General features: G+C 32.5%; 1 protein-coding gene across 5 annotated transcripts in view; it reads left to right on the top strand.

The window, feature by feature from the left end:
* Positions 1-27,581, top strand: part of Pan (pangolin) — a 152,626-nt gene that overhangs the window by 110,776 nt on the left and 14,269 nt on the right. For all 5 annotated transcript variants that reach the window (XM_026629883.2, XM_026629874.2, XM_026629891.2 and 2 more), the window contains exons 5-8: positions 22,726-22,849; positions 23,071-23,167; positions 23,581-23,676; positions 24,776-24,886. In XM_026629883.2, the coding sequence (XP_026485668.1) occupies positions 22,726-22,849; positions 23,071-23,167; positions 23,581-23,676; positions 24,776-24,886 (428 nt within the window). The remainder of the gene's footprint in view (positions 1-22,725; positions 22,850-23,070; positions 23,168-23,580; positions 23,677-24,775; positions 24,887-27,581) is intronic.

Here is a 27,581-nt window from a genome sequence, read left to right as displayed (position 1 = left end):
AGACTTTTATTCATTGAAAAATTCTTCGAAATTAGTCGTAAAAAATAATTCAACTTTTAAATCTTTTTTTTTTTTGGTTCACTACGTCAAGAATCACGAGAGATAGGTCCAGCGATAAGCGATTCTTATAATATTTATCGTTATATCATCAGCTTATCGGAACAATTTATCTTGTAGATTTTATCTTTAAGAGCCGTTTACTGAGAATATTTGAATGAATGAAAAATTTACACGTCGTAATAAAATATATGAATTAAAGAGAATTTGGCGAAGATATCATTATTGATGCTTAATCATTTTGGTCTGTACGAATTATGTGAATCACATTTGCATATATTAAAGATTGTATAGATTTGTTTATCTTCAGTTTTAGTAGTTTCAAATTTGGAACGCTGTGATCGATTGCTCGTGTGTGAACTTGCTTATCCATTAAAACATTTTGTTCAAAAAACTGATCTTCTTCGTATCTATTTTTGTGAATCCTAACTCATATTATAAATGAGATGTTAGTTTATTGTTATTGTTTTACGCCTCGAATACTCCATTAGTAAAGTTTAGAAATAGAGAACTCTTTAGTTTTGTATTTCCAAACGTTACTAATCCGGTTTGTCTCTCATTTGTGTAGTCAATCAAGTGGCTTCAGCTAGTTACAAATAGTATTACCGTGTGTAATTAATATAGGGTGCCTGCGAGGCGGGTCGCTCTAGTTTTTTATTTGGTTAATTAATAAGACCAAATTCAAACAAATCCAACAGCTATTGATCAACTCGATGCTTTACGAGGGAAGCACATTCACGGCAGGGGTGGCAGATTGATTAAAATAAAACATTTCTGTTACAATTTACGATTGTATTTTTATATTAAATAATTAATTATTGATTATAATTCAGTACCGTAATTATGGTGCTGGTGATGTTTTTTTTTCATAATTTTATTTTAACAATTCTAAGTTTGATTCAAACGTTATTTTTATCTGACGAGAGATTTATTCTACAAATAGCGTATAAGGAGGTCTAGATTACATGAACCTTTATATTCATCTCACACATTGAAAAACACCTACGTCCAAATGTCTACGACAAAGTAAACATGTTTAAAAATCTATTAAAAATTCAAGTCACGCTCAACCCTAACGTGGAGTGGATAGCAAGGGCCCAAGTTCGATCCCTATTGTACTTATTCCCACTTGTTTTTTAATAGAGGGTATTTTCTATTATTCGTCATATAAATGGCGCTGTTTTCGTACGTTGACATGAATTCCCTTTTGTGGCTGGCTATGGGGTGAGCATGGGATACGACATTTTGGTGCCTTAATGATCTCGTGGGAGGTCAAGTGATTTTGAAAATGTTGATAGCATTAATTTTATTGCTCTTCGATGGATTTTTATTTCATTTCAGTTTTTTTACCTTTTTAATTAAAACCGCTTTTGTATTGTGACTTGAAAAGTTACTCCTTGTCTATTGTTTAAAAAAAACTTATGATATAATAACTATTTCAAATTGAATGCTTCCATGTTTGGATAATATCTTTTCTTTGATTTAATATTAGGGCTTATCCCAACTGTTGTACATTTATGAGCTGTTATTGATACTTAGATTACGTCCATCATTGTAATTGAATTTTAATTGTAAAATCTGTAAAAAAATATTTTCGTATAACTCTCGTGATTTTAATAAATCAAATACAATTAATTATTAAAAAAAATTAAATAATTAATCATAAAATAACGTTAAATAATTAAAAAAAAACAATATTGATCTTGAAGTATAAAAGTAACGTTTGATATCAAACAAATATTTTTTAATCTACAATTTTTTATTTCACTGCATATCATTAAACGAAAAAAAAAAATAATTTAAACTCCCACAGGAACCATAGAGTATAAACGTAGTCGAACAATAGAGCCATTAGCTGTGAATGAGATATCACTTATTGTTTTTTTAATTGTTTCCTACGGTTTCTTATTTTTACTTTTCGGTTGCAGAACATTTTGAAGCCAATCAGACTCGTTCAATTTCGTACTTTTGTGCAGCCTTTTATACTATTGATTGGGATTGTAGCAAGCTTTGTTTAATTGTACTGATGTTTACACATTTAAAATTTGTAATGCATTATATAAAATATAGCATGATATTACTTATTCGGCTTAAGATTTAATTTTTCTATAAATAGTTGTATGGAAACTAAACTGTCCCTCGTAGTTAGTATACGTTTTCAAGGAACAATTTAACTTTACTGTAATGGCATTACAATTAAAAACTAGTTAAACAGTTCGTCTAACGCTCCCTAAACGCGGCGAGACTAAAATGAGACGCATTTTTAATTAAACCCCGCCGGAAGCCGCCATGTTGCCGCGCATCCGCCGCCGCCATCTTGCGGCGACCGTTTGACAAATTGGTACGGCAGAGTGACGCGCAATTTTCCCGCTTTTTTCCCGCCCATTGTTCGCTTTTCCCCAACAAAATGAAAAGTCGCGCTATTCCTATTTATTTATTTCTTTTTTTCGGTAAATGTTACGGTTCAGCTGCTGTATTGCAGATTGTTTTGTATAGAGACTGTTCATTTCTCACTGTCGAATTTTTTGAATGTCAGTTTAGGTTCATGGGTACTCTATTACGATTGTTTAACGAGTAAAACTTTACGACCTGTAAGCTATGAAAGGATAGTCAAATTTTATATTTGAATTTACAAAGCGAGTGTTCCTGCATAGAATACATATTAGCTTTTCCGTGTATATTTTCCATTACTTTCCCCCCTAAAATCGTGATAGTGTTATGAAAATAATATAGATTGTTTTGATCACAGGAATCCTACCAAAACCTCAAACAATATAGATACCAAATATATATCTACATTCTACATACATTGACAGCGGACGACAAAACCTTTAATTAAGTATATAAATACCAAAATTAACTAAATTGAAATTTATTACAATTGGATACATATCATAATCTAATTGTCTAGGAAATGAATCGTGAATTACATGGTTCAGTTACAATCGAACAAATATATAGAACATTAACAAATAGAGATAAAATCATTATTTTTTTATTATAAGCAACATATTGAGGCTTAAATAGTGATGGACTGGGGAAATGCCTTCTCAAGGTTAAGAAAATTCAGTGCTTATTTCAGCCGTGTTTCTGTGTATTGGTAGTAAGGCACTCATGGTGGTAGAATTTGATTTAATACAGATCTTACGATGTTTTTCTTCACCACAGTACCTCGCTTCTTTGGCCTATACATGTAACTAACTTCAATTTTAATCCAGATTTTCTTAATCCCAGCTCAACTTTTTTCAGTATATTCATACCAATTCTCCTAATTATTATTAATAAAGAAAGAAAGATAGATACAGGCAGTGTATTTAAAAAGATGAAAAATGCATTAACTCTTCTTTTAAAATACTTAAGTTTTTACAGAGAGTAATAATTCAAACTCAAAATCGGTTACGAGTGTTATTAAACTTTCATAAAAAAACGAACAATCAAATTTCGGTAGTCTTCTGACGCACAGTAACGTGTGTATTTATTCTATCCGTGCGTCAGTGTGTGGGTGCGAATGTCAATTTTCATTGATAAGCAAATGCAATCTTTTCAGCTAAACGATTTGCGGTTTTATTAAATGATAATAGTTTTACCATGGATTAATTAATAATTATTTCATATTTCATTGTTTGTAATTATATATAATCTTTTTATTAGGGATTATTTACTAATTCTAAATTCCAACTGACAACTGTTTCTATGTGCAGAAATGTGAAATGAAACTAAAATCCGTAAATATTTTGATAATGTCATTATAAATTAAATATATTACATATATAATTTAAGTTATAATATTTCAAAGTCAAGTTAAAAATAAATTTATTTTTATGTATACATTTAAACATTTTTTTAGTAGACCTAGATTTCCAAAATCTATTCAAAATTCAAAACCTCACCTCCCAAAAGTCAACAAGACAGTAGGCAGAACACAATTCGAACTAGTTGCCGTCTATACTGGCCGCCTCATTAAAGCAAGCGGCGAGATCAAACGATTCCGAAATACGCGCGCCGCAGAACTATGAGAACGTAGAGCGACGTAGAATTAATAAGCGATGTCACAAAATCCACACTCGGACAAGGAAACATGTAGTTAGAAACAATGCCATAGTTAGATACTATCAAAATAAATTATTCAAATAATCTAACTGAAAACACAGTGCCAAGGCATTTTACATGCCCTAGTGTTTAAAAAAATAACTCCTATTTAAAATATTGGAAAGTTGTATGTGAGATGACGACATCAGAGGACAACAAACTCTTTCTGTGAAATTATCAATACATTAAACCTTCTATACTCTTCGTAGTACAGTGGTTCAACTAAACAGAATGGTCTCGAAAGAAACGATTTATGCTTGTGTCGACGTAAGCGCATATGGTGTTTTATTATCATATCACCAATACGGGATCAGCGAAACTAGTAAACTTGAATATATTTCAAATTATTACGTAGTTTTTGAAAAAAAAAACTCCCCAGTAATTTATATTTCTTTCCTTTCATTACTGAGAAAAATGAGATTTATTTACTTATAATCGATTTATGTAATAGCAAATGTTTACATGACGTTTGCATGTAGTGAGACAAACGAAACTACTGCAAAGTTTAAAAAATCTCAAAATAAGGAATAAATTTTCTCGATAAATAGAATAGAATCAGAAATGAAGCAAAGTCGTAAACCGGTATCCAAAAGCTATTTAATAAAACAACATCATTACAATATATATAAACAGGCAAAATATATATAATGTAATACTAGAACTCAATACCGTTAAAACTATCAAAGAATACAAAATTCCCATCGATTATTCTAGAAAGTATTCCGAATGTTAATTTATCCTCAGCCCACTATTAAAACTATTTCCTATCGGACTTGTTTAGTGATCAAGTTTTTCTTTATAGCACATCAAAAGTTGTAAATTCCACTGTTCTGTCATATACTTAATACATTATATTCAATATTAAATAATGTACCAGGGATTGATTGGACCTAATTGGGTCGTTATGTGGAAGAATAATGACCAATTAGTAAATTAAACGACTCATCCGAGGCGGGACGTTGCCGTCGTTACAGTTTTTTATTGCGGCTATATTGTAGAAAAGTGGACCCAGGTTAGTGCCTTGAGGGGTCCCTTAAATAAATTTATTATTAGTAAAGATTTGATTACAATGCAAATATTATAACGCGATAGGCATCCTCAACCTGTTTATAGGAAACTCTGTTGTATTCTTTCGTTAAGCAAACCATCGTTTTTATTTTATTTTATAGACAAGTCATTGTAATACATTCAACAATGTGGTAATGAATCATCCATTACGTACTGCGAAAATCAGATAGTATCCGCTCCACGAATAAATAAACGGTATAAATTTGGATTAATGGTTTCTTAAAAATTCTTCAAACCACTTGACGTAACACTATTGTATTATAATACTACTATAATTAAAAACAAAACCACGTTACGGCATAGAACGTTAGCATATTATACTTGCACGAGTCACGGCTTGTCGCTAACACGGACTTGATCAAGGTCTATCAACGCTAGCGAAAAATCTACCTCATATATTTTATGTTTAAATCACTTATCGCTTACATTAATCACTTCTTATAATTTCTTAAGCGGTTAACGATTGCTTTATTGTGGCACATCAACTTTGATTCTATTTTAAAACTAATCTTGAACAGTTTAATCTAAAAAAAGCTTCTAGTTTCGGTTTTTATTATGCCCTCCATAAAATCTAAGAGCTCGTAATCATGTCTCGGGATGAACGGGAGACTTTGTTCTCGTTTTTAACATTTTAGTTCGTAAGTTGAAACTGGAGCGGAGCTATTTGTGAATTTTAATAGTCGTAAATCCAAGTCTAGTTAAGATATGTGTATAATGTTTAATGCCTCATACTATAATAATTCATATCGTGATAGATTTTAAGAAATCTTAATATTTATAGCACGATAAAATTACAATGAATCTTCTGTTTCCTATCCAATATTTATCTTTGGAGTGCAATTGTCAGTAGCTGTCATTGTATCTGTCTGTTTAATATCTCCAAGTCCATTTGTTTAAATCTAGGCACTCTTTATTTACATTTGGCCGTAGTATCGTCATACTATGTCGCAACCACTATGACACATATTAACACTATTATTATAGATTGATTAGTTATTGTAAGAACAAAATTGAAAACTGATGAAAGGTTAACGACCTCAAATTTGATTGTACAATTTTTAATACCAAATAGAATTGAATACAAATGTTATATACCGATCCGTTCTGTCCTCACATTTTATTTTTACAAATTGTTTCACCGTCGTCTGTGAGTATATCATTCGTTAAAATTAATTCGGAGCGATGCTCGACTGCCATCAATTTTTATATTTGACATTTTTATGCATATTTAAGATTTCGCTTTGAAGAGCTTTACACTAGATTTATGATTATTTCGAGACACACGGTCCGAGAGTTTGACAGTTTACATAAAGACCATATTACATAAATGACCAGTATTGTTTCATGTTTTGGGTCAATGACATATTACACTAAAATCTTTAAATCTTTTTTACGGCATATCTTTTGTTCTTTTGGACTTCATTTAGTTTCGTATACTTTTGAGACACAATAATACCGATAAAACTAGTTTTGATATACGCGTCTTGGTTTATCTTGGAAACTATCATTTAATCTTACTTGTTACTAATATTATATACGCGAAAGTTTGGATGGATGTTACTTACTCAATCACGGCATAACGGCTGAACGGATCTCAACGTAATTTGGCACAGATAAATTATAGTCTGTGGAATAGTACATAAGGTACTTTTTTATCTCTACATACACTCACACGCGAAGTCACGGTTAGAAACTAGTAGTTTATATTACAGGATGTGATAGTTTTTGAAAGCCTACAATCAAATAGCAGTTTTTGTAAATAGTTATATTATTTTTTCAAGTTTTAACTGACAATGTTTTATAATAATGCGTATAAGAATTACAAAGAAAAATCAAACTTATTCTTGGTTTGAATAAGTATTTTGTAAATGATTTAATTGGTCAACTCATTTATAAAATCCGTCCGTAAGTATTATTCAAGCTAAGTTTTTATTGATGTAGTTTAAGTCGATTCTCATATCATTTCATCTTAATTCACTCATTTAATAGGATACGATGAAGCAACGTCCAGACATTCGATTCAGTATTTTTAATTGAGTTTTATTTATCTTTAAGTATCAATGAAAAACTGTGTGTAGTTAATACTTTTTGATATTTCTTATGATTTATTGAAAGGCGTCACGGTTCTGTCTTTTGAGAAACTAGATTTATATTTTCACTTATTCTACTAATCTCATTTATATTAAATGGCGTGGGTGTAAAAATAAAAGGATTTATCGTCAACTTTATTAAGAAGACAGAATTGATGTTGAATAAATCACATTATTTTGAAACATTCGAAACATCTAAGCTATATTCGAATTCCATATTTATTTTAAAATATTTCATTGATATGTCCTTAATTTATAATTTTAATTCATCTCGTGCATTCACCCCTGGGTGAAGGCCAATCGTGAGAAGTCTAACGGATGAAAACCTGCACATTGGAGTAGCCTGGTAGAATAAACTCCAAGCGTTATTGGATCATTTATAGACTGTAACTTTTTACTTTATGTAGATCATTATTCTATGTAGCAATAGTAACAATATATTTTTTCATGTAATACATTTAAACAATTTTATGACGTATTCGATCTTAGATATATTTAAGAATATAGAATATCAAAATAATATATTCATAAAACAATTGTCAGATCAGTACCAACTATCCCAGCTATGCGATTCCAATAAAAGATAATCATTCTCTCCCCTTCAAGTAGTCATATAATATTAATATACGTGCATACATACATGTATACACTCTCATACAATAATAGAACACTTATACTGGAAAAATAAAATAATCACACAAAACATACATAGTACTAAATTTTATCTTCATATTGGATGCTGATCACGAGTACATCGCGTCAAAACACTTTAATATCTGTGTTTTGTGTGACAGCTCTAAGTCGCAATCCGTAAGCATCCCAGAGCTGGGCGAATGTGAATAGATTACGTGAAGTTTAGCGTAAAACTCTGCCCTATTACGGTATATTGGATACATAACAACAACGTAATTATGCATTGAAAACTGTGCCATAATGCCTCGAGTGATCTCGAAGAAAACTTCATGCTAAACAGCCGTTTTATTTGAATATTTGATTGATATAAATCGACTTTCTAAACACGACGCATTTCTCCACGTGTTTTAAAATAATAAATAATGTCACACCGATGCCATTAATGTTAAATATATTAATTCGGTTAATTTATTACGTTCCGAACATCAAACTGATCTGTTGATGGCGGTCATCAGAATTTATCACGGCTTTCGCATAATTCATGTGTTATTTTAAGTAATTTTAACGAATTCTGCGGTTTTTGCTTTTTTAGCATTGTATTGATGATTGGTGTTTATCGTTATTTGTTGATTGATAACGCGGTATTGCGGTAATGACATTTATATATGAACATTGAAGAATTATGTGAAATTAATTTCAGGGCAGCAGGATGTCTCGGGAGCATGTCACGTGTTAACTTCGACTAAGAATAAAAACACATAAAATCATAATAACTAGATTGATGAAATTATGGGTCATGTAGCTTATGACGTCATCGGATTATAGAGTGACGTTCCTACGCATTTTACACAACAAATACTTTGCGAATGAGAGCTAGGCGTGTAAGTCTTCGACCGTTACGACACTTGCAAAACGACGTTTGACGAAATTAATCTTATTTGTTGTCAATGTGTTATATTTAAATTATTAATAGCAATTTTTATTGCCAGTCATCGTTTCTTTATTTAACACATAATTACGTAAATCTGTCTGCTATTTAATAAATAATGTTATATAACACTAGGCACTTTATTTTTGATTTATAAATATCTAAATAGATAGAAAGTGTTTTGTAGAGACCAAAAGCGAAATATTTTATTAAACCAAATATCGAATTGTTGCTTTGTTCGTATGAATATAAAATAGAAAATATATTCGGGAAAATGTTTTTCAAGTTTGCTCACGACGGCACGCTCCGTGTCAGCGACTGTTGACATTCCAACTTGTCAAATCCCACGCTGTCCGCTTTACACTAAATTCGCGTAGATTACAAGAACCAGTACTATTTGTTTTATGTTTTAAAGCGAGAACTGAGTGACTTGTATCGAGAACAATTTAATGATTTCCTAATATACATAGATCGAGATTTCAATTTCGGCTCATTTTTATATCAGCACTATTTTATGTTGAATTTATTCCTGTAAATATTTTTCAAATCCATAAAAGCAGACGACTTTTGCCGATGTTATTTAATTTCAAGTTGTGCTGATAAGTTGTGTTGTACATAAATATGTAGGTGATACTCAAACGAGCATGCAAAAAGTTTAAAAAATATTAAAAATAGAAGTTGTAATATATTCAGATATATAATATAGAATACATTTTTTAAATTCCACATAATAAAGAATGCGAGGCATTTCGATATTTCCGCAATACAAACCCATAGTAGCGACCTATGTTTACGCTTCAAAATACGAGCGTGACGCAATTTGTAACACCCTCCAGGAGGGGGGAGGACTTCAAAGGGCTCGCCGACAAAGCGCTAAATAAGATGAAAAAAATATATATAAACGACAATGGACAGGGAAATCGTGCCTTACGAATTTTCTTTTCTCTTTAGTTTTTCGCGCTAGAATTATGTAATGTTTACTCCTTGACATGATGCATTCCTTCGAAGCTTTTGACGCGCGATTTAACAAAAGGCCGATGTGATTTTACTGAATTCTTCCGGCTTCACGGTGCACTGAAAGAGCTGTTTGCAAAGAAACACACTTCAATGGATGACTGAAAATGAAACCACTCAAATTAGCAACGAGTACTCCACTGAAGTCATGTTGTTTCATTAGCTTTTGTTTTTCTTATTGCATTATACCGTTTTAAAGCTGTACTCGCTGTATTCGTTGTGATAAGCGAACATTTAATCTTATAAACAATATCACGAAATATTAATTTATTTATCTATTCTATTAAAATTTGGAAAAATTACAATTTTAACTCTTAATTGCATATAATATATAATATAGATTTCTAATGAATAAAATATAAGTATACAACCATTTTGAGCATTTCTAGATTTTCAATAAAGTTAGTTATGTTTTATTTTATAAACAATATATCTCACAGTTTACATACCTAAATTTAAAAACTATGAGATATTGCTTATAAAATTCGTGTTTTAGTTACTTTTTTAAATGTGTAGCAATAACGTTGCAATCTTGTTGTACTAGTATATAGTTTTTACATAAAAGTAATACCTTCTTTCTAATATGCTTGTATGTTTGTGTGTATTTTGATTATGGAGAAAAGGTATAATTTCCCAAACGAATAAAATATAAGTCAAATAATTTTAATTTTTTAATATGATTTAATTTAAAGCTCAAACCAGAATTACCAAAGCGAACTAAGCTGCTTACATCAATTAGTCCAAATAGTTCACACTAAAACTCAATCTAAGCAAGAAGTGATAAGTTTCGGATATCCATTACCGAGGATTACAGTTATCTCGTTATCAATTAAGCCGTTGATGTAACAATGTTACTTTACATAACGCATTAGCGAGCAATTGCTTCTTAGCTTAACGAAATTATATCAAATGGTACTACTGTGAGGTATTTTTCATTAATCAGAATAAGGATGTTCAAAATAATACGATAAAATAAATAGTGTAAATGTCCTACCACTGGGACGCCCTCTAATCCCCTTCATGTTTGGAACCTATTCCACCAAAATAATGAAATGGATGATTTCTATTTCTTTAAGATGTAAGAAAATTCAGTAGTGCGTGCCTGGATCACATTTAAATCATTTAAATATTATAAAATTGAATACTTTTTAAACTGCTATATTGTAACTCATTAAATTATATATCGTAAGTATATCAATTGCGACCAGTATTAAAGATACAGTATCTTTAATTACGTAAACAAACATAATTAATACTAAAGGATGCAATAAAATGCCGTCAATACAATAACGAGATCACGTCACAAATTAATTAAAGTCGTGTATCAATTTTAACCTCACGACATCGGACCTCAGCGAATCTTATAAATCTTTGCAATTATCAAATTCTCAGCCTCGTCTCATCTGCATACACGCACACACGCCTAAACACACTGTACGCACGCGCGGCGGCGAGATCAAAGAGAACTCGACCCCTTTGTATTTGCCGCCGGCGCGTGCCGTCTTTTTCGTTTCCCTCGCAAACTACGTCTAACTCTGTAAGTGCGAGGGAGATAACTATAAAGGCGATTGTGTAGCTCGCAATGTGAATATTTCACCTCGTTATCGAGTCTTGTTTGTGTAAGATAGTGTTAGAACGTTGATTTAATTAATTGTATCGATATCGACGTGATTTAATTAATTTTAATCTTCAAGTCACTCTGATATTAGTATCGCTTCTGTTCGTTTTTGATTACGAATATGTGTGATTCCTTTTATAACAGGATAATTATTATAAAAAGTGTTTTCTTTAGAAGTAACAAAACGTATATTTTATGATTGTATAGTAAAATTATTTCTTAAGGCGTATAAAACATACAATTATCGTTCGTACTTTTTTATTTCTATAATTGACTCCGACAGTTTAAAAAAAAAGTATAATATTTAAGTAAAGACAAGAATACAATTTAGTATTCCCGTAGAGAAATTGAGAACAACATCTCAAGATATTTAAATTTAAAAATTGACACTCAAAAATAAAACATCTATAAAAGTAACGGTTATACCATCGATATCGATAACTATACGCGTCACATCACTCAACGTAGTAGAGCACAGCTCCCAAGTAGGCAAGACAGGAATCTGCCGATATCGGCTAGTAATTAGAATAGACTTATTGCGTACCACCGTATTCGTACTTTATGGTACGCTTTTTACTTGATAAGGCGTTGGCGTACGTAACGCGTATATTTAGATGCCTTAGTCATTGCGAATGAGCTTTCTATTAATTAGCCTCTAATTTATTAAGTAGGGTTGACACTTACAACATTTTTGCCATACATAATCAGCCTGTAAATTTCCCACTGCTGGGCTAAGGCCTCCTCTCCCGTTGAGGAGAAGGTATGGAGCATATTCCACCACGCTGCTCCAATGCGGGTTGGTGGAATACACATGTGGCAGAATTTCGTTGAAATTACACACATGCAGGTTTCCTCACGATGTTTTCCTTCACCGCCGAGCACGAGATGAATTATAAACACAAATTAAGCACATGAAAATTCAGTGGTGCCTGCCTGGGTTTGAACCTGAAATCATCGGTTAAGATGCACGCGTTCTAACCACTGGGCCATCTCGGCTCTCGTCTTTTTCTTTTTGCCATTGTAAGTCTATTTTCATAAATAGACTTACAATAGCAAAAATGTTACTACTGTCATCAGTATTGTGTCATGAAACTTAATGATATAATTTCGGTTATATATAAAAATATGATTCGATACAATTTGACAGACTAAACTTTTCATCGCTTGTAATAAATTTAAAAAATAAATAGTGTTTACTATATCATAGAATCCTAAAATAATTTTATTGTTATAAAATTGTAAGATAATATAATAATAATAAATGAACTTTCTTTTTAAATTTTATTATCTGAATAAAATAAAACATCTAACTCGTATTAACACTGATATACTATGTTTTGTATTGACGTGATATTGATTTATTGTAATCGATAACCCTGACTTCTAGACATGAGACTGCTCTATATAGTATCTTAAAGTACATTGTTTTGTATGTTTTAAATCTATGGTACATTTCTTTAAGTTTTCCCATTTAGGCTTGTCAACCGTAGCAGAAATTTTATGTCCTACCAACAAGGATAAAACAGTTTTTTTTTTTTAAATTAATTTATGCCCTCTTCCTTCTTCTTATTTACTAAGACTGATTATTGACTGTTTTATGTGGAAATTTAATACATTTGTTAATCGATAGACTACACAGATCTCGAAAACCAACCATTTTCATGAAAAAAAAACGCAAGAAATATCTCAGAACTATTCAAGACTCTTTGTACTTTTAAATCACTTCGACAATCTGCTGTAGAAGAAAATGATATCAAGATATTTGTTTCAGACATTTTAATACATTTTTTAGCCATCAGCGTTTTTCAAGGCAGAATACCGAATTACTTCAGTCTCAAAACCTGTTGAAAAAATACGAGATACGTAAAGATGTAAAAAAAAATTACACCATAAAATTCATAAAAAAATCTTACACAGAAAATTCTGTAAGTTAAGTCGCATAATTCCGTACAATCGTACTAGTATAAAGGGAATAAATGTTTTAACCTGTATTAACCCGTGGGGGCGGGTCCGACCCCAGTTAATATTTTACAGCGAAATGTCGCGTCAGTAACGCGCATTACTTTTTCCTTTTGATGTTCGCAACAGATACTTATACTTTTCCATTTAATGGTTCGATATGAAATTGACAGGTTATTTTTTTATTTATTAAAAAAATATGCAAATATTATTAATATTACCTTTGAAATTTTTAGTTAAACTTTAAAGTATTCTTAGTAAATAAAGTATGATGTTACGCGTTATATATTTTTTATGGTACTTTTTTTAATGGTTACTCTACAATATTAAACCAACGTCAATAAGAAATGTCATTATCAACTACTTACTATTACTATTACAATTCACATGCCGTTTGTACGCTTAGATACTATAAACTATGCAACGGATTTTAATGAAGTTTTCATCAATGAACATAAAGAAGAGGGTTAACATCTATAAAACATGCTTATTATAGTAGAGAAAAGCCGAGAGTTTCCTCGCCGGAAAAAAAACAAGATTTATTCATTTAATGTTTGTTCTTCAACCCTCACTGTGTAGCCGGTGTTAAATATTTACCACCAGAACAGCATACATTTACTGATATAACATATAAACTATATTTTAGTACATAGTTACATACACCTTCCGATATTCCGAAATACAAAATAACAACCGAATTTTACATAACCGCAGGTCGGAAGGGCCTGCCTGCGGCTGTATTTTCGCTAAACAATTCATACATTTATTTTTCCTTTGAAGTCTCGCTGCGGGCGACGTCAACTGCAGATTTAACCCCATCTGTTTATTACGTTGGAAATTGAGAACGATGTAGCTAGTATAAAAATGGAATTTTACGTTATAATTTAAAGGGTTAAACTCTTAAATTTAAACGCCGATACTTTGATCATTTATGAAGATTTTTAAGGATTGTTTTTGTCTTTTCTTAAAATAGTATACTATTTTGCTGTTGTCAATAAAATGTCAAAGATGACGGTTGTTTAATAAGAACGTGCTTATTACATTATTTGTAAATATATTATGAGTTATATAAGTAATTTATTCGAGCAATTTAGATACTCACATTTAATTTTACTAAAATCCTGTTGAAGGATCGATTGAGGGTAAAATCAACATAAGCTCCCTGATTGGCGCCACTTCGACTGATTCTATAACACCTGTATCCAGAGTTTTCTCTCAGTCCTTCCAATCCAATACTGGTCCAGGAGCGTCCTAATCTCCTTATTCCAAGTCGTGGTCACCATTCGTAAAATTCTTCATCGTTTATCAGTTCTTCAACTGATATGATTGCCACTAATTATATCAAACATTTCCATTCTAATGACAGGATAAAATGAAATCGATGTCGTCGATCAGCACTTAGCGACATATTTTTAAATCTAACCCTTCTATAAACGCCATGGGAAATGTACAACCCAGTATTAACCATTTGACGTGTCGTTTACTTTAATTACAGTTTGCTTATTAAATGTGTGTCTATAAAACACTATCTGTCACGACATGGCCCCGTGGACTTATTCTCGTTCATTGAATATTATTAAAAAAAAAAACATTTCAATCTTAAGAGCTGTTTTATTTAACTTATGACAGTATATCAATCGTTTATTAAAAAGACATAAATAAGGCAAATTACTGAACACGAGATCATATAGACGATAAAAAGTGTGGAGTTAGGACTTGTTGACTTACGGGCAGGATATATTATATTCGTTGAATCGTATTTGTATATAACATATTGCAAATGTTGGAAATAAGGAAACAATTGAGTTTCTTGTCGGTGATTCTCGGTCGCATCTAATACTTTACGATTGTTTTACAATTAAAACGATTCTGTGAAATTATGATTGTACAAAAATCCAGTTAAAACCTACTTGAATGATGTATATTTTTATTTAATTTTTTAGTTTAATTGTTATTTTTGTCATTTTCTTTAAATATAATTAAATTAACAATTGTAAAATTTAAGAAGGTATTTTTGGGATCAGATTTTTCAACATTGTTAAGTAATGTCGTATTTGGAATTTAATGATATGAACTAGTTTATAAAACACAGTTTTTAATGGTTAAACAGTAAAAAAAATATTCAATAATATTTCACTATTTAAAACCTTTCCTTCCAGAATAACGATTCTTATTTGATGACACTTTCTAATCTAGTACGTGTGATTATATCTTATTAACCCGACGATATTAAAGAGGGGGTTCTTGTATTAACAACATAATCGCATTGTTTGATTAATAATGCATGTCCAGTGTCTTTATACGTAGTCGGCTTATTTTCTTGATGTTAGCTTGATTATCGGAAACGTTCAACTGTTTTATCTTTTAATATTTAGTGTGCATGTGTGTGTGTGTGTGTGTGTGTGTGTGTGTATGTTTTAGGTTTTATTGCATACGTCACATTTAACTGTTCAGATATAATTTTTGATTGTTCTCAATAGAATTTGAACTGTTACTATCTTTACATTCAATGTAATTAAGTAACATGACGATTTTAAAAAACAATTAAAAATACCTTGAATAATTATGAAATGAAACAAAACATAACACTATATGATATGATAACATAAAATTATAGTTATTTTCTGCTCTTGACAAGATTTTCGAAAAAAGAACATTCAATTGATATATTTATAATCGGTCAGATTTATATATCTGTCTTGTATATGTGTGTAATGTCACGCAAAATCATTCTCGAATAGCGGACGTAGCGGAAATGCCGACCGTCCGAGTCAAGATAGCAACGCGTACGTTAAAGAAGGAACAAGAAAGGATGACACTAAATGCGTTTTCCATTCTTGAACTCAGCGCATCATCATTCACACGTTTCTCGTAAGACTATCGAAGCGAAACGACACTGTGTCTCATAGTGTCCGTAATGGAAACCCTCGCTGAAGAATTTTTACGATTAGCCGCGGAGACAATCGTTGAGACGCATTAAAATTTAAAGCTCACAAATGCTTTACTAATTTCAACTTTAAATATAAAGTGTTAGAACACGTTTCACATATCGTCATAAGATATTCTGGGGAGATTCATATAATGATCGTAATGTCAGGAGCGCGCGATATGGCGAGGATATTCGGCGCGCGCGCATCTAAAATACTTTACATGGAAAACTTGACAATAAAAGATAAAGGAATATCGTATGTGACACTCCGAACCGTTAATACCGGTTAAAGTTATTTTGTTTTTCAAACAAACATCAGGACGAAATTCATTTATATATGAATATCTTGTTTAATTTTAAATTAAATCGTTAAGTTCAATATATCGACGATTTAATGTATTATAAATTTATGTTATAAAGTAATTACTAGCACGGGATTAGTTTAATCCTATATAAGTGCTAATAAATAATGTATTTCCTTTTCGGTTAATAATAAATAATTCAATCGTTCATTCGTTCATTCATTAATTAAATTAATGGTTAATTAAATTTGCGACAAGACACATTACTTCATAGTTATTTCATTGCACACAGTATCGTGTCTCAAAACAATGTTATCAAAATATTATATTGTGCATATTTTACTAAGAATCAGTGCGCTTATTCTCTACCAACTCGAATGTCGAACTCGATCGTAATAAATAAGTGAAATACGATATTGACGATAATTCTCTGAAATATAATTAACTAGTGACCGGCCCTGTCTTACGCTTTGGGCGCAGTTTTTTAATAAATATCAAATATAAGTACAATACTTTACAGCGCTCAGCAACAATCTCGCTTTCTACATGGATTTTTGTTTAGAATTGGAGGTTACATATAAACATACAAATAGTTTTTATAATATTAGTTCAGATAGGCATCGAAATACGTTTCATTGTAAGTCGATTTTAAATATTTTACGATCGTGTCAAGCTTGAAGTGTCTACTGTTTCATACTGAATAATACTTAGCTCTGAGTCACTGTGACTCAGTGGCGGTAACGTATTGAGATTAATGGACACGGGTTAGGTGTGTCAAGGCGAATGGTTTGATTGCTTTCATTTTATCGTTCGAATAAGTTTATATTAGGGGATGTTAAACTTGTTCTTTTTGTATATGGCACCTGACGTTTAGGCATTTATGAAGGACCGGTTGTTTTCCGCGACTTCGCGTATTAGAGGTTGGTTATCAAGTCTTAGAAATAAGAAGCCTTGGAGTTAAATGTTGCTTCATACCAAATTTCGTCCAATTCGGTTCAGTGGCTTGGTCGTGAAAGAGCAATAGACAGACAGAGGCACTTTCACAATTATAATAATAGTATAGATTAGTTTCCCTCCACGTGTGGGGAGGGGTCAGGTGTGCCTAAATCCATTTCTGTACCCCTGAAAACGTGTATGGGAAATTTCATAATGATCAGTCGAGTAGTTCAGATGTGAAAACGTAACAAATAATAAATAATTAATATAATATAATATAATAATTAATAGCGTAATAAATAAACAAAGTATAATATAAAGCATTAATAATATTAATTAGGATTAAATCTAAGGTATTTTTTACTTGCGTTAAAGTTACATTTATATTATAATTCCATACACTTTGCCGCATTTGTTTTCCTTTATGATCACTATACCGCTTCTTAGTCGTAGAAAGAACTTAGAGACGCAATGATAAATAATCAAATCGCACCAGTAGTTCCCGAGAATATTTCATTCAATCCGTACAAATTCCTCGCCTTAATTATTTATTTATTCTTTATTGCACGTAGTAAACAAAAAATATGAAGCAATGACGGACTTACCGCTCACAGAGATCTCCAGGCAACCGCTAAAAGTAAAAAAAAAATACGGAAGAACAAAATCAGGCATTACAATTTACTTAAGAAAGAATCTTAAGATAATTTTATCGTATAAGTCGTATAATAAATATTGATAAAACATTTTTTATATATAAGAAACATTTGAATTAAAAAAAATACACTCTTTAGGTAAATTAATACAACGGCTATGCTATATATAACCGAAAACTCTTCCGATTCCGAGGCACTGGTTGCCGTCAAAAACATAATTGGCATACCCTTCCCTCAGCCAGGATATGCATTTGCCTGGAAACGCCGAGCCGTATTGATTAAAAGATTTAACTACTAGTAAAGATGTTTAATTTATAAAAGGAATTTTGTTGCTTTTTTTTAGTTTGTCTTCGTAAAAGATTACGACAATCTTTATTTGTAGATTTTATGATACAAGATTGAAGATAGTATTACTAATATAGCTTATGTATTTTATATACGTGAACATTGAAAACTGTTTTAATTTTTTTTTTAGAATTATTCAAAAGTATATATTCAAAGGTATAAATTTCAATAACTTAAAATATATAATTAAAATAAAACATTATGACAACTCCGTCATTATATCCGGCCAATACTTGCTATAATATATCATATAACTAAAATTATAATTCTTGATCATATCTATTGCTAATTATTTAAAGTGAATCAATAATATATAAACGTCAATATTCCCGTTAAAAACAACAGGTCAACAACAATTGGCATTATTACAACATGCACTAACCGTCGAGTGTGCCCCGTAGCTAGACGCCCTGCAGAAAGACGCAAATAGCTAACTTAGCGTCTAGCATCTAGACTAGGTGTACAACTAATGACGAGAACACGAGACTGAAGGGCATCTTGAATGAATGAATGGGAACGAAATATTAGCTAGAAATGTTTGAAACATACGTTTTAAGAAAAGTCGTGTTACAGAACTTTTTCAACACTTGTGTTCGAATTTTGAATGATATATTTTTTTAATTTTATTTTACTTTTGAACTTTATTTATTCGAATATTTAGGAGTCAGTTGTTTTATAAAAACATTGGAAATACATTACTACTATGCTAAGTAACATATATTTTACTAATATATTGAAAAAGTTATGTGAATATTTTATATTACAATCAAACTATTTTTTTTTTTAATAAGCTGTAAATCGTACAAAAATTAAATAACTTATATCTTATCCATTTTCTCTATATCTACCATTATATACATATATATCTGTGTCGATCTCCGCATGCCAGCCTCCGGAAAAAGGTCAACAACCCCTGCCCTAAGTACCCACCCCGATTTGTAGATTTGAATATTCTGCCCTCGAAAATTTAAGCATTAGATTTTTCCTACCCTTATATTTTAAGGGTACAATCAATTTATGTCTATATTTTATTATTTAATGTATTATATTATATATTACACAAAGTGATATTATTTATTTTTTAATAAATAAATATTATTAAATTGTAAAATAAACTATTGGAAAAATAAATAAGTATATTGTGTTCCTAGAAATATTCTTATATTGAAAATAATACGAATTATTTTATAAAGGCTTCTTTCAACAAAGAACGTATAAAATATATTCGGCGCTTTTCTCGTTATAAGATTCCGGCGGCGCTCACATCCGGCTCAAAGGACCAATGACGGAAATGTGTGAGAAATGATGTGGAAAACCGTCGAGGGTGTGCAGATTTTTCAAGATTACTTGGTTAATAAATTGCAAAATGCTCTTTAATAAAATCCTTATTTGGATAAGTATATTTATTTAAATTTAAAATAAAATAAAAAAACAAACATTTGAAACCAGTAGTCTATAAAAATATAGTTGTGATTGTCAAGGTTAACGCTTTGGTGACTTTGTCCTGCATAAAAAGAGAAATGCAACTATAACTAGACCGAAACTTCCAAGGTCGCCCGACGCCAGCCTAAACGCACACTAACACAGCTCCCTCCCTGCACCCACACCACAGTGGAGCACGTGAACGCTCGCCCCTACACATGGTTGTCATAGCAACGCAGCATCCTATTTCCACGCCCACTACCCTGGGGGCGAACTCTCAAGATATTACGCCCTACTTCGTTCGCATTGGTGAACTAAAGGGGTGTTCTCGCTGCGCTAGTGTGAGGTCGTTCAGAGTCGGCGATCTCGTGAAATTCCATTTTGAACTGAAATCTCGTGACATCGACGGCCATCTAGAATGCCGTTATTGCCTCTGTATTATAATAACCATAAAACTTTCAGGCTTCAATTTTAAAAGGGAATAAAAAATAGACGTACGTATAAGGTAGTTAGCGAATGCTAACCAAGCACTCGACTCCATTCGCAACATTCAGCCGGCCGCTCGTTAACAAACCTATTCAATTTTGAAGTATTAGTCGATTGAGGCAACATTTCTCGCGTCCTATCGCCACGAGTTCCAATTAGCGACTGGAGCTTGTCGCTTGAGTGGCGGTGACGTCACGCGGCGCTTTCATGCGCCTTCAATAACTACCCTCTCGACGTACCTTCAATAGCTGGCCACTCCACCTGGCCTTCATTAGGAACCTTCTCAATACACGCGAAGAGCTGAAAAGGCGACGCGAACCTACTAATTTCAAAAATGCAAGTTTTAACGAGAAAAGTTGTTTAGCTAATAACTAGCGAACTCTTGCGCTGCGATAGCCCGCCCGCGTAATTGCGTGATTTAATTTTTTTAAATTATTACGAGCTGTCAGTTGAACAAAGCCTGCTCGGTATCTTTTGTTACCGGTCGCGCCATAGACAAATCTTATTATGGAAATATTTTCAAATTAAGAACGCGCTCTGCTCCCGCATTATGCGTCTCGACTGTCATCATTGTCTATGGGCTCTTTTTGTTCGTCCTCGCATGTTGAGGCTTTTCGACCACCGTTTCGGTTATTTTTTCTCTTTTTGTTTTTTTTTTATCCGCTGTCCCGAGCGTGAATGGATGGCTTTGTTTGTGCGTGTTTTATTATTAATTAGTGGGGACTCTTTGTTCGTGGTAATTATTGTCTTAATAAGCAGTTCCTGCTCGAATGTGAAGGATCGGTTAAGGAATTGTCAGTGAGTTCGCTTTTAAAATGGTTTAAAGAGACTTGAAATGTTTAAAACTGGTTTATTGTGCTTTAGTATTAGTACTTTTACGTTTGTTCAGCTTTGAAGTGGACAAAATTATTTACTCGGTTCTTCGTCATAGTTGAAATCCAAAGAATCTAACTTGTTTTATTTTTTTGTATTTATTCTATAACAAAAGCGAGAAAAAATATTTATAACGACTCAAAATTAAAAGTCGCGGGGCATAATATGTTCTAGCTGAAGCGCTCGGACTGCAACTTTTATGTAGCATAAATAGAAGTTGATATTCAAAAGCGAATAAAATCACACAAAACACTACCATTCAGGGATTCTAGTGGAAACACCATAATTAATTTACGCCTACGTGTCACCAGTGATCCTGTCGTTTATTTCGCATAATAAAGTGCTGAAAAGAAGATCCAGTTTAATTAGAGGTGAGACACTCGGAAGTACGACGCGGTTGAATGGCCCTCGTCGGGCGCCATTTTGCATAATTGGGCGGGAGGGTAGGACGAAATTTATACGGTACCGGCGCCAATTTACTTGCTAATGACGCGTCTTGCACACTCCCTCGGTTTTGTTCGTGTGTTGAAATGTATTTTCAGAGCCTTTTATCTTGTTCATTTTGTATCATAGGACGGTACATTTAGATTTGACATTAAATTTGAAACGAGTTCTTATTTCAAAATATGGTCGCTTATTTTGGCGTCTATACATATATTAGAACAGTAACTGGGATCTCGTTACACGGAACATCGTCTGAAAAGATTTACTGTACAAGACATAATTATTCACAAAGAGGTTCTGGACGTTTAAAATGATAATCACTTGATTAATGTTAGTATAATTTAACAGATGAATAGTTATTGCTGGTGCCCTTAAATCAATTATACATCTAGATAGATTTTTGTCGCACTACAAAATAACGACAACAAATGACCCAACTTATTATTTTAGTGTGCGTGACTGTTACGGTTGAAACTCGCCAAACGTCATACTACTTTACTAGTGTGTGTGTACTTAGTGGCTAACAGCTGGCCACTATTTTCTTCGACGCGTTATCAACACTGACAGTCTGTTTAAATCTATAAAAAAACAAGGCTGGTGACGTAAGAATTATTTAAAAAAACAAATCCTATACCATTTACTCCACTTTTAACAGATAGAAAAACAAATATAGAGCAACACCACTGTACGTTGATTTTAAAAAGTTTTCTGGTATAAAATGTCTGTTATCCGAAAACAAAGAAATGTCGGTACTCGTAATAATGACATATTTAAATATTTTGACATTACGAACAATATGGTTGCCGAAAAGACGGTCATTTTCGATACTAACGTGTAAGCAATATAATACTTAATATACATAATATGTTTTTGTTGCAGACTGGCAAGATGGGCTTATCAGCTGGTGGTGGATTATCATTGTTCTGTCCCGGTGGAGAACTGGGGCAGCCTCCTCCTGCACACATGGGTATCCCACCTCCGTATCAGCTAGACTCCAAGTTGGGTAAGTCGAAATTAAATCATATTAAAATGTATTGAGAAAATGATATCATTTTTTTTTCGTTATAAGGATCATTTTGTTAATTTATGTTGAGTTGTGTTACTATATATACACACACACACACATAGTACTTTGCGAATAGTACACGCATCACATAAAATACAAAAAGCTCATCTAACGTATATATCTCCGCATGTTACCTAAAATAATGATATTTGTTCCAGCGGCAGGTCTCGCGCGGACCCCAATGTACCCCTTCCCGGGGGGCACCTATCCTTACCCCATGCTTAGTCCTGAGATGTCGCAGGTTGCGGCCTCGTGGTACGTATACAATATTTTAATTATTCATACATTTTGTATTTTTTTTAAATAATAATTTATTATTACATGAAGACTGAAGTAAAGGTTTTTTTTTTAAATAAAGAGTTACAATTATATTTAGGTTATATTTATTATAATTTCATTTTAATATATAATATAATAAATAAATATTGTCTCGTATCGTCGGCTAGGTTATAAGGCAGTAGAGTTGCCGATGGTCCGCGTTCAAATCCGACTTCGGATATAAATATTAATCATTGGGATTTTGCGTGAATGAGTTCTTACTCAATCATAAGTTAAGAAGTCGCCAGTATTACACTCTTGCGTCTTCAATGTCTTTTTAAGCCTCATTAGTATTACTCTTTTCCACTACCACTTCTTTTAAGGTTTTTAATTTTTTTTTATAATTTCAGGCACACTCCAAGTATGTATCCTATATCCTCTGCGGCAAGTGGCTTCCGAAGTCCGTACCCTACATCTCTGCCCATCACCAGTTCTAGTCTATCAAGGTATGTCTTAGTACTATTAACATATATAATATACTAGCTTAACCTGCGGTTTTCCGCGCGAAATATATAAAACACAAACTTCCAACCTCACTTTTTAAGCCCTCAGGAATAGAGTTGCGTAAAATCTATTCTTAGCGGATGTCAATACCATATAATGAAACTACCTGCCCAATTTCAGGTTTGTAGATGTTATAGTTTCTGAGATATTGTGATTAATCAGTGTGCAATATTTCACTGTTATACAAATATGTATATTTAAAAATACATCATTTAATATCCGCGAGCTATATGAAAAAAATATATTGAAAGTAAACTTAGAAAATCAGAACTAAGTGCATAACTGTTAGAATATTTAGCAAAATTAATCTTCAAAATGTTTAATAACTAAATATAAAATAAGAACATAAGTAAATCGTTCAGAAATCAATTACTGTATATCACGATCAACATATTGACATAAACAACGATTATTATGGCAATTTATAGATATGATTCCAAGAAAACATTAAATATTACACTGATATTATCGCCACGAATCAGCGGACAGATCGCTGATTCGTGGCGATAACGAAATAATTGCAGTCATTACAAGACTTCTTAATTTAACAATCGATTTTAATATTTCGTAATATTTATTGATACGTAAACGCAAAAAAAAATAATACAAAAAACGAACATTGGTTTGATTTTTATGAAGTAGTTGAAAAGTTAAATTACTGCTGGGCTAAGTCGTACTCTCTGTTTTAGGAAAAGGTCACGTCACGATGCTCACATATTAATTGGTTGAAAAGGCCATGTTTATTACACCAACTGCCCCAATACGAATTGGTGGAACGCATCTTTGCCTGATTTTAAGTCTTGCAGAGTTCTTGACGATGTTCCTTGAGAAGGAAATCAAGCTTAAACACAAATTGAGCATATGAAAATTCAGTAATACTTGCCTGGTTTTGAAACCACGTTTTTGGTTAATATGCAAGTGTTTAACCCACTGGGCTATCGGCTCTTACAAATGTATCCTCCAGGGTTACAAGATAAATACAATTAAATGTGCCGTGTGTTCATAAAATATAATAAATTGTATAATTTTCCGTTGTTACAGTGAATTATATCGATTCTCCCCAACGCTGGGCGGCGGGCTGGGACTCGGTTTGGGCCCAGCGCTCGTTCCCCCTCCCCACTCCAAGGCAGACCTCTTCACGCATCATTCAAGGTAAGATTTGATTACTACGAGTATAATAGTATATTCCTACGTACAATTAAAGTTTAAATCCGTGTGATATTCCGATGAATAAGAAATATATAGATAATAAGAAAAACTCATTATATATGTCTGTATGGGACAGTTTATAACTTGTATAGAGCTTCTGGAATATATATTTTTTTATTTATAATACGTAGATTGTCAAATGTTTCATTATCCCTGCTCATAGACATCGAAACTGTAAAAAATATTAACCGTTCCTTACATCGCCAATGCGTCCCCAACCTTGGGAACTGAGATGTTATGTCCCTTGTGTCTGTACTTACATTAACAATAATACAACACTAACCATTGCTGTTTGGGGATAGCATATTGATGAGTGGGTGCTACCTATCGAGAAGCTCTACCACTGATATAAGTACACATTACGAGATATGAATTTCAATAAAAACATGTTCATTGTTAAATAAGTTCACATAAAAAGAGTTCATAGCTAGTCACAATGTAAATAATAACATTTAGTTAAAAAGAGATTACAAAAACAATTCGAAACACGCGCCAGAATAAAACAAGGTAATTTGTAGCCTTCGCCCGGTTCAATTATATCGTCAATATAATCGTTGCGATAAAATTCATTGTTGTATAACGCCCTAACAGTGATGCAACTATACATTATGCTAATACGTACTTTTAGTATACACTTTGATAAGGGTACCCACCCTTGTATTGGATATGTTTAAATGTAAGGCTGAGATTAGACTTATGATTTTTTACATTAAAAAAATAATATTTAGTTTTTTTTTTTATTACAGCTTCTTATACTTTAATTAAACTTTCTTTATTTTCCATTTATGTTGGTAACTATTATTTTAGTAAATCCTACCTCTCTGGAGGATGGGATGTAGAGCTTCCACCAGGCCACTCCTATGCCGATTGGTGATACAAGCGTCTGAATATTTGATACGTGCAGGTTTTCTCGCGATGATTGCCTTCATTGATGTGGATTATCTCAGCTCATATTGGATCCGTCCAATCAGATTCTGATATCGAGTAGATAGATAGTGTCCTTTTGTTTGCGCATATTATTGCATCCAAAGTTTGCAAGTCTCAATTGAAAAAAGCTACTAAAATCGGTCGTTATCATCGTTCGTGATTATTTAATCTATATATTTGTTTTTGATTATAAATAATTCCCGATATTATTATACAGTTTTTTTTTATGACATTAGTTGGCGGACGAGCATATGGGCCACCTGATCGTAACTGGTCACCACCGCCCATAGACAAAGGCGCTGTAAGAAATATTAACCATTCCTTACATCACCTATGCGCCACCAACCTTGGAAACTAAAATGTTATGTCCTTTGTGCCTGTGATTACACTGGCTCACTCACCCTTCTAACCGGAACACAACAATACAGAGTACTGTTATTTGGCGGTAGAATATCTGATGAGTGGGTGGTACCTACGCAGCCGGGCTTGCACAAAGCTTAGACAATCAAGCAAGCATAGCAAAGCATAGATTCCAAATAATAATGTATCGGTAACACTGGAAATAAAATCTAACTGAACTTTTTTTAAATAAGCGTCACTTTTCACGAGCCTCCCCCAGAGAGTGCGATGCTATCGGCGATGTTATCAGAGCTGTTACACGGCCAACCCCTGCAGATCGCGATACGGGGGAAGATAAGCGGGACATATGCAGTGGCTCGCTTTAGGACAAATTGTTTTTAATCTATCGACATTCAATACGTCACTTATAAATATATACTAAAGACACGGCCAATAAAGATCCATCGTACTGTGTAACACGAAAACGAACTCACTTATTTTATTAAATATAGTTTGAACGTCTGCGTTGTTTGTTGCTGTACTTACTATATTATTTTATACATAGTTATCTGTTTTGTTTAGAGCCGAGATGGCCCAGTGAACGCGTGCATCTTAACCGATGATTTCGGGTTCAAACCCAGGCAGGCACCACTGAATTTTCATGTGCTTAATTTGTGTTTATAATTCATCTCGTGCTCGGCGGTGAAGGAAAACATCGTGAGGAAACCTGCATGTGTCTAATTTCAACGAAATTCTGCCACATGTGTATTCCACCAACCCGCATTGGAGCAGCGTGGTGGAATATGCTCCATACCTTCTCCTCAACCGGAGAGGAGGCCTTAGCCCAGCAGTGGGAAATTTACAGGCTGATTATGTTTTATCTGTTTTTTCTCTAATTAATTATTTCGATAGCTGTATTAGAGTTTGCTCCATCACGTGTAATAATCAACTCGTTAATATTATAAACATTAAGTTAATCTTATAACCTTGAAATAAATCATATTTCAATATAATCAGAATTATTATCGAATTAATAAAATCAATCGAATGTAAATTTTGATTTAATAATTTATTATAAAAAATAAACTCAATTCCACGGAATATGTTACAAAGTAACGAATTTGAAATGTATACATATCAGATTAAAACTGAAAATTGCTTTTTAAAATCAAAGCAATCAACAAGTCGAAGGCACGAAATTGTAATCTTACACCTTTCCGCGCGTCATTCCCATCGTTTAATACATGCCACATCCGTCAAAAACATATAATCACAGCTCCTTTGTACGGTGCTATTGTAAGCGGGCAGCAATCGCTCAAGCGATTAATAAAAATTTATAATTGAAATTGGTTATTTCTTTATCATATTAAAA

This window comes from Vanessa tameamea, chromosome 26 (genome assembly GCF_037043105.1).
Source record: "Vanessa tameamea isolate UH-Manoa-2023 chromosome 26, ilVanTame1 primary haplotype, whole genome shotgun sequence".
NCBI lineage: Eukaryota > Metazoa > Arthropoda > Insecta > Lepidoptera > Nymphalidae > Vanessa > Vanessa tameamea.
Note: the sequence above shows the minus strand (reverse complement) of the source record. Positions and strands in the feature narration are given on the sequence as shown.